The sequence below is a fragment of the Zophobas morio genome, unplaced genomic scaffold, assembly GCF_036711695.1.
Source record: "Zophobas morio isolate AGI-343-1 ecotype UQ-CSIRO unplaced genomic scaffold, CSIRO_AGI_Zmor_V1 ptg000114l, whole genome shotgun sequence".
NCBI classification, from domain to species: domain Eukaryota; kingdom Metazoa; phylum Arthropoda; class Insecta; order Coleoptera; family Tenebrionidae; genus Zophobas; species Zophobas morio.
This window is the reverse complement of record NW_026972219.1, coordinates 108,268-122,588: the sequence shown is the minus strand read 5'-3', so window position 1 is coordinate 122,588 and position 14,321 is coordinate 108,268. Positions and strand designations below refer to the sequence as shown.

Here is a 14,321-nt window from a genome sequence, read left to right as displayed (position 1 = left end):
AACCATTGAACTATAATAAAATTAAGGAAACAATAGTTTTTGTGAAACAAGAGAAGAGATCTTAGAGATTTAGTCTTCTCCCTGACTTTTCACCACAACTAAGTTTTAATCTTTTACCTATTTTTTTCCGTATTATAATAACTTTATTTTGCACTCCCAATGAAGAGTTAGTGTCTCTGTTACATCTGAGTCTTTTGTCTTTTCTTCTTCTTTTTGTTTATTTTTCATGTTAACGTTGTTTTGTTTTACTAGCTTACTTTTTTATTTTACTACTCAAAAATTGTTTTAATTTTGGTTATCCATTTGTCGCAAGCATTTATTCGTAGCTGTTTAATTCTAAGAATATAATCGACGCACACCCAAATTGCACAATCGTTATCGGGGAGAGATTACCCAAATAAAAGGTGGAACGGGTGTGCTTTTTCCAAATATGTGTGGGACATATTCTATAATAAACTCAAAACAAATAAATTTTCTCTAAACTAGCCCCATCTACATAAACTTTCCAAGTATAAAAATTGTTTTTTTGCAAGGAAACTTAAAATTGACTTTATTTGCTTTGGTATATCTCCGATATACATATAATATATAGAATAATTACAGTTTTAGCGTAAATTATAAAGTTATAAACTTTAAGTTGAAGTTAACTTTACTGCTTGTTATGTAGATGATAAAATTTACTATTATGGTGTATTTTTTGAACGAGTAGTTATTAGATCTAGCTGTTTTTCTCTCCTGCACAGCTATACGGTTTTATTAATAAGCTATAAGGGTGGCTGCTACGTATTTTTTTTATAGGAAATTTGTAAAGAATAACCTACCTTTAAAATAACTTTAATCTTTTTCTGGTTTTCTTTTATTTATACGCCATAAATCCTGCTTTTTTAAATTATACTTTACCTTGCTGGTTTAATTCTTTTGGATGCAAATTTGCTATAAATTAAATACGAGATGGATTAGTAATGCGGACTTAGAACACCAACAACAGAGAAAGTGAGCAACCAAGTCATTTATCTATCCTTACAAAATTATAACCATTTTACGTTTATGTAGGTTTCCACTTAATCTTATTTAAATGAACATAGTTATTTTGGTTTCCTTTAAAAAGAGGCATGACAAAGTTAGTAATTGCCATATTGTATATAAAAATATTAATTAAGTTATTTCTTATGTTTATAAGATGAGTAATCGAGGGCTGCATATATTAACTAAAATCCAAGTAACTTTCATAGCGGAGTATCATAAGATAATATTTAGCTCTCCGATCGCATAGAGACAATGATTCTTTTCTCGGCCACCGGCGCAGGGCACCAACCTTAGTTCTTCGACCAGTTTAAAGCTAGTCTTGCTAAGGAAATGCAGCCCATCTCGCGCGGCTACTTTTCTTTTTATCCTATTGTCCTTATTTTTTGTAAAGTTGTTTAGGTTCTCCAAAAGAGTTCAGTATTATTACTAAATTTTTACAGTGCCTTTAGTTCTTGGAGGTCCACATAATTATATCACGTTTAAGTCTACAAAATATTTTATAATTATATTATATAACGTAATGTTATTATATTTATTATTCTTGAGAACCCCGGCCTGTAAAATCAACACCTGTTAAAACGTTCAAAATTATGTTTTCTTTAAAAAATTAGTTTGTTCTTAATTGGTTTATCTTTAGAAAATAATTTTAGTGTGGTTTTTCGTAACAAGAAACAACCAACAAGAGATACTATACACTACACAAAATAGTTTAAATTTAAATTAAATTACAACCTTGACCCACAAAACCACAACCCTACGCCAAAATGATTAACGAAATCACATATTAACATAACCAAACGGTCTTTAAATTATAATATAAGAAGAACGTGCAAGCAAGGAGAAGAAGCAGATAGCAGAGCTAAAATTTGGTTTACAAAAATTTACTTGTTAACGTTGCGCCTGATTCAGGACACATAATTAATTACCACTATAAAGTTAAATGGAAGAAAGTAATTGCTTTATGGTAGTTAGTTATTATTGAAAAGAGAGAATATGATAATTTTTTGATTTTAAAAATCAAGTAACCCTTTATTAATTTGGAAGCAAACCAAAACAACGCATATTTAAACAGCGATTTCGGGCTCCTTATATAATTTCTACGGATCGTTTTAAGAAACCCGAGCCAACTATTTTTAATTTTTAGAAAAAGAGGTGACCCGGATTTTGTTTAAAAGTCAATAATTTCTGGTTTTAAAAGTTAAGTAAAAACCGAATCATCACAAAAACTTTAAAAAACTTTTATAATAAAACATAAAATAATTTTTTTCAGATGCCATAGTTTTTGTAAACACAAGAGGTTGTTTTGCTTGTGCTTTTGTTATTCAAAAATCTGCCAAATATTTGTTTATAGTTTGTTAGAATACAATTTTACCGGGTAATGCCACTATATCAAAAAACTCGTATATCTTGCACCGGGCAGCATTACTAATGTAGTTCTAAATAATACTTGTACATGTGTTATTTACTAGTATAAACTATGAGCGCGGATTTCCCCCTACAGAAAACAGACGAGTTTACTGGTAGAAATGATACCTATGTCTGATGTATGATGGCTAGTTGAAAATCTTTTATGGCTATAAATATGTTTATTTTATTACCCTAATCAGCACTTCGTAAGCTTTAAAACTACTTCAACTTTTCAAGAAAAGAACAAAAATCTTGGAACTACTTTATTAAAAATTTTGCTATCTCATTAAAATTCTTTTATTGCTTAGCATTTAGTAAGATTTTTTTACTATTGCACGTAAAAGACTGAACACCTTTTAACGCGCCTATTCTTTATGTAAAATTAAATAGTAGTTAAATTTGCGAATTTTTTTCGATTCTACTTGTCGCTTAGCACTCAACAAATTCAATACAACTTTGACTTTTCAAAAAATTAACAGATATCGGTAACAATTTTACTAATTATATAAAGTACCCAACTTTGTTTTAAATTATGAAAAAATTTTGAAAATCTGCGAAATCCTTATATTGCTTAACATTCAGTAAGCTTCTACTTCCACTTTTCATAAAATAAACAAAATCTTTATATAATAATATAGTGAACTAATCTTTTGTTTAAAATTAATAATTATAAATTTGCAAATCTATATGGAATCCTTTTGTTGTTTAGAAGTCAATAAAATTTAATACTAATTCGACATTGCAAAAAATAAAAAAAACTAATCTTTATTTATAATTGAATTATACTTAAAATTTTGCAAATCTTTTTGATCCTTTTTTTTGTTGCTTAATAACGCGAAGAACATTAAAGCGGACAGTCTTCGAAAGTGGGCGGCACTGACCAACCACCACTTTAGCGCCAACAGCAATATCAATAAAGGCGGGTGACAAGTGGGCGGCCAAATTCGTATGCCTCTTTTCGTAGCGGTTGTACTTCGAAACATAATGAAGATAATCTCTTCGAATAATACAAGTCCGTTGCATTTTCAAAGACTGCAAAAAGTAATTAGTTATAACATAAAAAATTAAAGATAATTTAAATTGATAAAAAGCCTTAAAATTAAACGGAAATTATAAATAAAAAAAGGTTTTTACGAATCTCAAAGTATAAAGCGACTCGGTTATAAAAATATTATAAATATAAAAAAAAGTTCTAAAAAATATAAAATTAAAAATCTAAATTTTTGTTTTATAATTAAAAACGGAAAGAATGTATCAAACGAACCACCACCACGCCGCTAAGTATTCGACCCCGAATCGAAACGTTGCCAGTAAATGGGCACTTTTTATCGATATAGGTACCTTCAATGGCCTCTCTGGGCGCCTTAAAGCCCAAACCAACATCACGCACGAACCGCCCTTTAAAAGTCTTTTTGCCTGTAAACAAATTAATTGAAATAAAAGTAAAATAAAAAAATTTTTAAAAAAACAAAGAAAAAAATATAAAAGTTATAAAAAATATGAAAATATATAAATTATTATTTTCTTTTCTATAAATCAATTACTAAATATCATTAATATATTATTCTCAAGTAACTTTATTTTATTACTAATTATTTTTTCGTATAATTTATTATTTACACGTTATGTGTTATATCATTATTTATTACTATATAACGGATATAAAAAAAATAAAATAACTAAAAATGTAGCAAAATTATATTTTTAAAAAAATAAATTAGTGATAGAAATCATGAAATCAATATGATTTACAAAGTTAATAAAAAAATTAAACGCTTTAAGAAATATTAAATTATTTTTTAATGTAAATATGAAAATTTGTACTAATTAAAAATAAATTATTATTTCTATTTGTGATAATTAATTTTAAACTAAAAATTTTCTAATAAATTATAGTCAATATAAAATTATTATATAATAGATAATTAAAAAAATAAAAAAAGAAATGATAATAAGAAAATAAAATAAAAATAAAAAAAGGTAACAAAAAAAATACTTAAAAATATAAAAAATACGAAATTGAATATAATAAATTATTCTTTTTAAAAAAATTAAAAAAGTTGTAAGAAAAATATTATACTACAAATAATAAAAAATTAAAAAAGTTAATTAAAAATAAAAGTTTCAATGTATTAATCACTTTAAAAACTTTAAGATAATTTTAAGTTATATAGTTTGTAAAAATAGAAGAAATATAACACGTAAAAAGAAAAAGAAAAATAAAATTAACATAAGATATACTAAAAGTATAAAACAACGAAGACGTATGAATTATTTTTTATAATAAAAAATAATAATACAATAAGTACTCACTTTTATTTTGTAAAATTTTTTTAGTAAAAAGCACAAAAAAAAATTTAAATGTAAATTTTAAATAATATAATATTAAAAATAGTTTTAATAATTATTATTAACAATTACAAAGTAAATATTAAAAAACTAAAAAACTAATAAAGAAGTAGTAATAAAAAAATACTTATACAATATTGATAAGCAAGAGGATTAAGCGATACTTTCTTACTCAAAGAATTATTTAAAAATTGTAGTGAAATTTACTTGTAACAATATTAGAAGTTATTAAGTTTTATAAGTATTGCCTGTAAAAGTTTTGTGAGAAGAAAAGACAGTTGGTTGCTTCTGAAAAGCACGTTCAGTTTGCTCAGACATTAATAAGTTTCTGTTTATTAAAATTAACTAATCTGAAACCATATAAAAAATAAACTCTCAGAAAAATAATAATCAACAGAAAATTAATAAAAAGATATATGTACACAATATGAGAAAATATACTTAAATGACGGTCTCATAGATAATAAATTCGGCATAAACATGATTGACGAAACGAGGAATTATAAAAAAATCATTGACCGACTATATCTTTATTAACAAAATACTAAAAAAAATTAAATTTATTAAGCATAAATTATGTAAGAGAACAGGAACAATTATAACGCGAGAATGAAAAATTATAATTTAACCGTAAAAGCTAAGTAAAACTTTATTTAAAGCTTAAAGATTCTAAACAATTTATTGAAAGTAAAAAATATTATATGTAAAATAATATGTTAACTAAAAAGTTTAATAAACAGTGTCAAAAGAAAAGTTATATGCATATATAAGTATACAAAACACTTATACATCCGCCAAGCTTATACCTAAAAAAAAAAGTAACGGCGACAACGAGCAGCCAAAAAATTGTTTTTAAAGGTATTTGGCTTCTCCGTTTTTTCCACGTGCCCGTTTCCTCACGAAGCTATTACTATTTACAAAATTTTTATTATAACTGAGTAGCTATGAAGCTTTGATTTATAGCAGGCACAAGTTAAAAATAAGTAGCGTTTGAGATTTATTTGTTAAGTTAATTTGCTGTTTCCTGCAACAAGAGATTCCGTTAAATAAATATTGTTAATTATATTGATCCTTTAGTAACAGTTATTTTTAGTCATTTTAGTATAGGAATTAACACAAAGAGTTCATATGATCACACTTATCCTGTTATAACCACAATATATTTACATAACTTCTTAAATTTTTGTGTGAAAGTTGGGCTTCAATATGAAAACTTTTGTTTAAGTTATATATTAGTAAATTCTTTGTTTTTTAACAAACCGCTAACTAACCCTTTTTTTTAAAAATTTGATAAATTTGTTACGGCAAACTCATAACGCAACTTTGCGAATTATCTGAAACTTTCTAATCAAATTTTTATAAAATTAGATCAGGCCTCCTTATACTTTCTGAATTTTTATTAATTTCGCAATATTCAGGTTTAATTTTATTAAAAGTCTGAGACGAATTTTTAAATTAAATAAATAGCAGTGACTCAAAACTATCTAATAAAGTAAAGTGTAATACAAAAATGAAACTGGGACTTAAAAGTTACCTCAACCTCTAGTATAATTAATTTTTATTATGAAATATATCGCTATATAATAATAAATTTTGGTGTTATGAATACAAAAAAAAGTAAAAAATCTAAATTCCTTTTTGAAGAAGTTTTTTATTACGAAGTTATGCAACAGACTCTAGGGATCCACAAGGAGTAAAGCTTAAGTGTTAATTAAATAGAGTTGCGTTAGCTATCAAAGATTATCTGTTAAAAAATTATTTTTATTAATTATCAAATAAAAAGCCGTAAGAAAGCATTCTTAATATTAGACAACCGAACTTAAAACAAAAGTAACTACGTAAATACCTTAACTCTACAAATTAATTTCTGTAATATAAGAATTTTAGAATATTATTGTTTCAGTATCGTTACTTTTATATAAACTCTTAACAATTAAAAAATGAGTTAAAAAAAATTAAATAACAATAGAATCCCTCAAGTATTAATCATTTGAGTCGGGCAAACCACAAAAGGTTATAGGACAAAGATTATTATCTTCACGAAAAAAGAGTACGCCAGAGTAACTCAAGTTTTGCCATCAATCACCAAAAATCACTTACCGCTCAATTTTTAATAATTAAAGCAACAGGTGGAAACCATTTTTTCTTGTTGTAGACCGACAACTCAAAAAGATATAAATAGCAAGCAGAGAACCCTCCTCTGTCAGCGTGGGTAGTCCCTCCATATCGCGAACAAATCTTTCGCCTTTTACTAAGGATTTCCGTGTGGGGGGGCTGCGTGCCCTTAAGACACTAATTTTTTGTGGTCCCCTCCTTACCGCTTCCGGTGGGGGGGCCGGAAAACACATGCAAAGCTTAAAGAGGAAGTGGAGAAGGGGGGTGGGGGAGGGGGTGCTACACGTACCGTAACCCCTCTCCACTGTTGGGGGTGAAGTGCCTGTGGAGTTAGAAGGGGGGGCCATGCTCGCGGAAGTGCATAGTAACGCGACAGTTGCTGACGATACCGCCACTCCCTAAGGAAGGGGGGGTTCGTTCACGCTTGGGAAGCTATATATATTATATATACAGCTGCAACGTGAGAAGGTTTTATGGGCGAAGATCGCCTTCAATGTACCACGCCACCACCGCATCACATCACAACAACACACAACAACACAACAACCCTTTGGGAGGGGGATAGCTACTTGGCCATGTTCTTTATATTACTATTATTAGCATAACACTGCCTTTCCGATGCTCATCATCTTTTTTACTTTATTTTCGTCGTTTTAAATATTTATACTACTTAATGTAAAATATAAATATAGATTATATTTATAGTTACGTAAGATATATTTTATTTATTGTTATAATATATATTTATAATCCGCGCTGTGGGTCCCTACTTAAACTTGAAGAGTATAATATTATTTTTCTTTTTCTGGCACGAAGCTTTGGGGGGGGAGAGGGAGGGGGCCTACCTTACTGCCCTATACCTCATATTATATCTCATATAAACATAACGGCGATGTACTTTGAACTTGATTTGAAGCGTTTTCAGATCCAGTTTTTTCTGTATTTGTTAATGTTAATGTTGTTGATTTTACCGGTATCAAATCTTTGAATGGTATATATTTATAAACTATTGTTATATAAATAATATATATAGTACTTTGTTGTACAAATCAATTCATAGCCGTTTATGATAAAGCCAAAGAGCCAATGTCACATTCCCTACGCCTTTTGGAGTTTCGCACAAAGCGAGGTGCGCACTGTAAACGGATTAAGGAGGAATTATAATAATTTTGATTAGAAGAGTTATTTTTCTACGATATCCAGCAATAAATTTTTTTAATAAATTAGGTAAGTAGTGACCTTTATAAAGCACCCATGACAAGCGAGAAATTTCACTAGCTTGCCTTGGGGACCCGTAACACAGACATAAAGCATTTTACTATTTATCCAAAAAACGTTTTAAGAAACTTTTTTTATTGTAAAATACTCTTTAGTGCGGATCACACAGGCGGTAGCTACACGGGCCTAGTATAAAGTTGTAAGGTAATAGATAGTTAAAGACGCTAGTATAGAAATTTTAATGTATCTATCAAATATTTAATAGCTAAATATAAGTTTCAAAAAACTCAAAGTAGATAACCCACTTAATTATAAAAGAATTATGATTGCCACTGTTAACTATATATATTTTGTTTATTTTTAACGCATAAAAAACGAGTCAGAAGTGCATTAAATTCTTTTTAATGGTAAAAATCCGGATAAATAGAAAATATTAATAATTTTTAAATACAAATTATTTATTGTTAAAGTGAAACGTACGGTTTTTCTGTTGTATATAAGCTGATGAATAAAAGTAAAAATATTTGATTAACAAAAAGTTTTTTAATATATGTATGGTAAAGTGATTCCTATATTTTATAAAAATGGTTCTCCTCACTAGATAAATATAGTAGTTGTCATTAGAAACAAAGAAAAGTTTCAACATATATTTTCGAATGCAAAAACAATTTATTTATTTCCAAAGTTAATGGGACAAATATCTAATAAAGAAAACTATAAGTAGTTATAGGTAGCTATTCTTATTAAGTTTTTTATTTAAATAGTATGTTAAATTATTAAATAGTTCATTCTAAATTCAGCTTTTTCACCAAATCATTAAACTGGCGCTGGATAATGAAGTAAAAAGTAAATAGTATTAAAGTGATATTAAGTTTAAAAGTACCCCCTTATTATACCAGTCGAAAAATTTATCAGTTTGTGTGACAAATATTTGTTCCGCAATTAGACTCGTCGCGACAAAGAAACATAAAAAAGTGGAGTTTCTTCTCAATATAGAAGTGTAAAAGCTCATGGTGAAAAAGAAAATCCTGTTTATAAGAAAGTAGTTAATAGTATATAAAATTGGCGTTTTTTTTAAAATTTACTATAAATTTTTTAAATTTATTATATTAGAGGATTTAAATAGAACTCTTACTCTGCAAAGAAGAATTAACAAAAAACTGCAAAAGATAAATACTAAGCCGGACAACCGCAGAAGGCTCGAAACAAATATGTAAGTGTGAAAAACCTCGACTCTACGAGAGGGCAGAATTTGTGACACTTAAGACCAACTTCTATATATATCAACACCGGTGCGTCAGCTTCTTGTAAGCAGCCAAGCCGCTATATGCTGTGCAGCTTAGTAGTGTCTGTACACTTCTGCGAGGCATTACTAATATCCTAGTTCGGAATTCAATAGGGCCGTATTACAAGCCAGCATTTCCTCTGTCTAATATAATAGGTGTAAGTTCAGTTTTAAGAAGGCGACAGGGCACCGTCCCTCATTGTATTAGAAAATACTTTTAACCAGACGCATCATAGCTCTTGCTTAATTATTATTAAATGATCTTTTATAACTACATTATTACTTAAAATTAATTATTACACTTTGTCTAGAACAATTAAGGCTATTTAACTTGGTTGAATATACTTTTTTTTTATATTATATAACTAATTTGCTAAACACCAGTGCAAAGCACTAAATAATAATTTGAAATTCAAGTAACAATATTAAATAGGTATGAATATTTCATTTAGTTTTAATATAATTCCATTTACGACGACTGAAATATGAGAATTTTCTAAAGTTATGAATTTTGCCGGGCTGCAACTTTCATAGTATACTTTATTTAAAGAATGACAATTTTGAAGTAAACCTTATAAATAAAAATATAAAATATTAAAACCTAAATCAACAATTTATTTTTATCATTTTATTATAGAAGCCCCTTTTATTGCACTCAGAGAAGATCGAACAAAGAGATTTTGGTAATTATTAGGTATATTTGCAGTAACACCCGATGAAGGGTACTATTTTAATTATGTAAATTCAGCTTTCCACTGATGTAGAGTATACCTTAGACAATAAGTTTACACATTACGTTAAAATTTTTCTAGTATAAAAAATAATCATACTTAGATAGTATTACTTCATACATGGGCTTTAAAATGAAAATTATAAAAATTTTAATTAACAGTTAGGAATTTGTTAGGTAAGCTACACAATTTTCAGTAAGGGTTTTGAATATACTACGTAGAATCGTTAACTTATCAAATATTATTTACTCATGTTTTATAAAGTCAAAATTAGCATAATAACTTTATAAACTGTAGCGATTTACTAAACGACAAATGGTTTTATCCCAAAAAGTTGCTTATTAACTAAATAAATCCTTTATAAAAAGCTAGCAGAAATCTTCGCATTAATAAGTCAATGCATCCTCGCTCCGCAACTAATTGTAAATTAAAATATAAGTTTTTTACTAGATAATTTTTTTGTAAAACATCAAGTGCTTATATAAAATATGTCATGTTTTGTTATTATCCTATTTTCAAAGGAATTTGCAAGAATTATTTTTTTAAAGAAAAAAATTAGGTATTAGGAGAGCTGGAAAGTCATGAAAAATAGCATTAGTATTAGTGTTAGTATTTTTAGTTAGTAAATATAGAATAAAAATAGTGGGAAGTGTGCTGTATTTTAGAAAATACCGCTTCAATCATATATATTTAAATAGGAAATTTAAAATATTTATAATCAATATGATTCAAATTTTTTTTTCATATTGTTAATTTGCAATCAGTAGTGCTTCTCAAAAATTAAAAACTAAAGAAAAAAAAATAATCAATCTTAGGTAAATAACTTTTTTTTTAATACGTAAAACACAATTAGTTGAATTGCTACTTTCCATCCATAACATTATTATTAGTAGGACTAACTTTTCTTCACCTTGTATAATTATGCTTAAACCCACTATTGTAAGGCTCTCTTCGACTATTGGTGCATTTACTTTAGCAATACATATTTGTAATGCAAGCTGCCTTCTAAATTATAATTTTATAAAAAAAAAATATATAAATCAAATACTTTAGTTACTATAAATTTTTAAGGCGTACTTAAAGGTTTTCTTATGAATAAATATATTGATATTGAAAATTTGAGAGTTTGTTAGAAAAAGAATTTTTTTTAAGTTTTACTGATTAACAGTTAACTAGACTTTGTTACTATTACAGTTTCTAAGACGAGAATCTATTATAAACTGCGATTAATAGCGGATTTCAAAAAATTGATTACTTAAGTTTACTTTTTTTTAAGCACTATATAAAATCAAACTGTAAATTTTATTTATTAAAAAGGTTTTTACTCATCTGGTTTAAAAATATTAATATACATACAAATGGTTTATTCAAATTTATTCTCCACGCGTGTTTTAATTGCGTTGGTAAGCTACTATATAAGCCTTTACAAAATTGTAGACTTTCGTCGGCACGTGATTTTCTAAACAACTGACGGTTCGTTTGGTGGTTATCGTATTTTATTATAACTTATAAGTATTAATTGTTGTTTTGTTTAACTGATTATCAACAAAAGTTTAACTGGCATTTGTATGAAAACTATTAAATGTTTTTGTAATATTTTATGAATTCACCATTCGCTTTATTTTTTTATATTTTTCAATTTTAATCAAATATAATTCTAGAACGTTAGGAATGAGGGATAAATGGCGTAAAAAGAGAATGAGACGTTTAAAACGAGCTCGAAGAAAAATGAGAAAAAGAGCAAATTAGAATCTTTTACACGCTACAACCTTGAATTCTTTTAGGGAAGCCATTTTTTACCTTGAGACTTCATAACCTTATTTTTATAATAATAAACTAGAATTAAGTAATTTTCAAAAAACCCTTTATTAATTGACATTTACATTTATTTTTTTTTACTGAAAAAGTTAAAATTTTTTTTAATTCAGCCCGTTTTTTAATTTTATTGTATTATTAATTGTAGCGTATTATAATTTTTTTGGAATCTTTGACTTTTATTAGTAAATGTTTATTAGAAAAGTTTTATGATTTTGCGCGACTGCCTTATTTATTACTTATAACGTAAAAGAGTGCTTGTCATAATTTAAATTTTTTAACGAAATTTATACCTGTAGTCAGTTAATTTCTAAATTATTTCTAAACAAAAATTCGCGACTTATACCTTTTCATATACTTTATAAGATAAATCATGAAACTTTTATAAATAAATACTAAAAATTATTTTTTAAAAAAAAAATAATAATAAACGAAAAAAAGTAAAGGATGAGTTATTTTAAATTTTTTATTTTTTTTTGGCAAAAGTTATTACTGAGCTGCTTTAAGTACAATTTTCAGTTCAATCGCTCTTTTTTCTTTATAATGATTTATTATAAACAGCTTAGGTGGATCGTTTTTCCAATCTCCATCTTCATTTATTAAAATTTTTAAAAAGCATATAAAACTAAAATGAATTTCAGTAGTACCCTGATCTATGGGAAATGCCAATGTAGTTTTAAAAAATGAAGAGATCCAATTTTTACTTTGCTTTTGCTATAGAATTTGTTACTCTGTAGAAATATTTTAGGCTTCTAATTTACTAAAGCTTACCAGCTTTGAAATTTTATTTAAATTTTGGACTGCAGCGGCAACATATTTTTTGCTTGTGCTTGCAACAACGGAGGCCCCTTAAATTTTACGTTATAGTTAAAATTTAAATTCGAGTTCCAGTGATTTTTTTTAATTTTAATCCTTTCACAATTTTTTAAATTAATTATTGCACCTTTGGCGTTCGCGATTTAAGTTATATAATCTTATAATTAAGTGAACTTACTGAAATAAACTTTAATTTGTTGTCTGCTTAATTTAAATTTAAAAGAATAATTTAAATTTTGTTTTTTGTTTGTAGTTCAGTGAAGAATTTATGTTTATATAGCAAGTAATTCATTATGCTTATAAATAAGTAGAAGAATTATATAATGCGTACTTTTAAAACAATTTATATGGAATTTTACTATAATAAGTAGGAAATTACCTTGAGTTTCGCAGATTACGAACCACGATCCTGATAAAAAAAAATTTTTAGCATAAAATTAATTTATTAGGTTTTATAAAATTTATAAAGAAGTCGACTTGTAAGAAAATATAATTGACTTGTTATACTAATAAAGGTTTATTGGATTTATAAATAAAGTAACGTAGTGTATCAATATTAGTATTTTTTTTTGTTAATGTACATTTGGAATTCTTTCTACTCGTTTAATTTTAATAAATTTTAAATATTAATTTTATTTTTTGTTGAATCATTTATAGCATTTGAGACCTTATTTCAAGTAAAACTATTCTATGGTTATAGTTTTAAAAGCTAATAACTAATTTTATAAATATTTAACGGTAGACTTTAGTTAACTTTAAGGCGGTCTTTAGCAAGATGAAATATTTTTAATCTATATTACAAAAAGTACTACAGTATAGCCATCTTATGCCCTTAAGCTTTTTGGTAAGTTACGATCTATTTTTTGAAATACTAAAAGAATTGCACAAAATTTTATTAAAACTTCTGTTTTATTTTTTTTAGATTATAACTGCTTAAAAAGTTGTGCCTTTTTGAAATAATAAATTTATATCTAAAATTTTACTATATGTAGTTCTTAAGTATACAGGAGTTATATTAAAGTAGAACGAAATTTTTTTATTAAACTACTTTCGAGTTGCACCCTAAAGATTATAGAGCAAGTACGTTTCATCAAAGTTTTATGCTCTAGCGCGAGCGTATTATTAAAATTTTCCAAATTAATAACCTAGCTTTTACTATATATATTTAAGCAACTTTTATGCTTTACCTTCTTGCCTTAAAAAAAAATTGCAATATTGTGGAGTGTTTATGATAAATAAAGAAATCCTCCCCTCTAATCTTTGAAGACCATAACTTTAATACTACAACAGTAAGAGGAAAATTACTCAGTAAATCGCAAAAGATTTAAATTTTCTTCCTTTGTTGTTTTGTTCTACTTGAGTAGGACTATAGTTCGCTAGCATTTCTAGAATGCTAATGAGTTAGTTTCGTTCTACGCAAGGTGCACTTTACAATCAGCCTTGAGAGTAGAATTAATCAACACGATGTCTTTGATAGCCTAAAAGATGGTTGGTGCTGGATTATCCACCATCTTGACATAGACATATCTAGAGATATAAAGATGTACAGTCATTCCTAT

At 26.8% G+C, this 14,321-nt stretch overlaps 1 protein-coding gene, 1 long non-coding RNA gene and 1 other non-coding gene across 3 annotated transcripts; 1 reads left to right on the top strand and 2 right to left on the bottom strand.

The window, feature by feature from the left end:
• Nucleotides 1-3,219: 3,219 nt before the first annotated feature.
• LOC135144960 (small ribosomal subunit protein uS17-like) lies at nucleotides 3,220-5,123 on the bottom strand. Its single transcript, XM_064077092.1, has 3 exons — nucleotides 5,031-5,123; nucleotides 3,698-3,849; nucleotides 3,220-3,465 (listed from the first exon to the last, which is right to left on the bottom strand). Exons 1-3 carry the CDS (start codon nucleotides 5,098-5,100, stop codon nucleotides 3,220-3,222), a joined length of 468 nt encoding a protein of 155 aa, XP_063933162.1. The 5' UTR covers nucleotides 5,101-5,123.
• A 1,866-nt stretch (nucleotides 5,124-6,989) lies between these two features.
• Nucleotides 6,990-7,105, top strand: LOC135144972 (U5 spliceosomal RNA). The gene has a single exon (XR_010283285.1). It is a non-coding gene; the product is annotated as a U5 spliceosomal RNA (small nuclear RNA).
• A 1,807-nt stretch (nucleotides 7,106-8,912) lies between these two features.
• Nucleotides 8,913-9,306, bottom strand: LOC135144959 (uncharacterized). The gene is made up of 3 exons (XR_010283277.1): nucleotides 9,251-9,306; nucleotides 8,999-9,143; nucleotides 8,913-8,942 (listed from the first exon to the last, which is right to left on the bottom strand). It is a non-coding gene; the product is annotated as an uncharacterized LOC135144959 (long non-coding RNA).
• Nucleotides 9,307-14,321: the final 5,015 nt, after the last annotated feature.

Excerpts from the sequence above, each read along its gene's own strand:
- LOC135144960 (XM_064077092.1), bottom strand. The coding sequence starts at position 5,100 with ATGTCTGAGCAAACTGAACGTGCTTTTCAGAAGCAACCAACTGTCTTT. Across the intron at positions 3,850-5,030 it reads TTCTCACAAAACTTTTACAG|GCAAAAAGACTTTTAAAGGG; the intron begins GCAATACTTATA and ends ATTTGTTTACAG. Across the intron at positions 3,466-3,697 it reads TACTTAGCGGCGTGGTGGTG|TCTTTGAAAATGCAACGGAC; the intron begins GTTCGTTTGATA and ends TACTTTTTGCAG.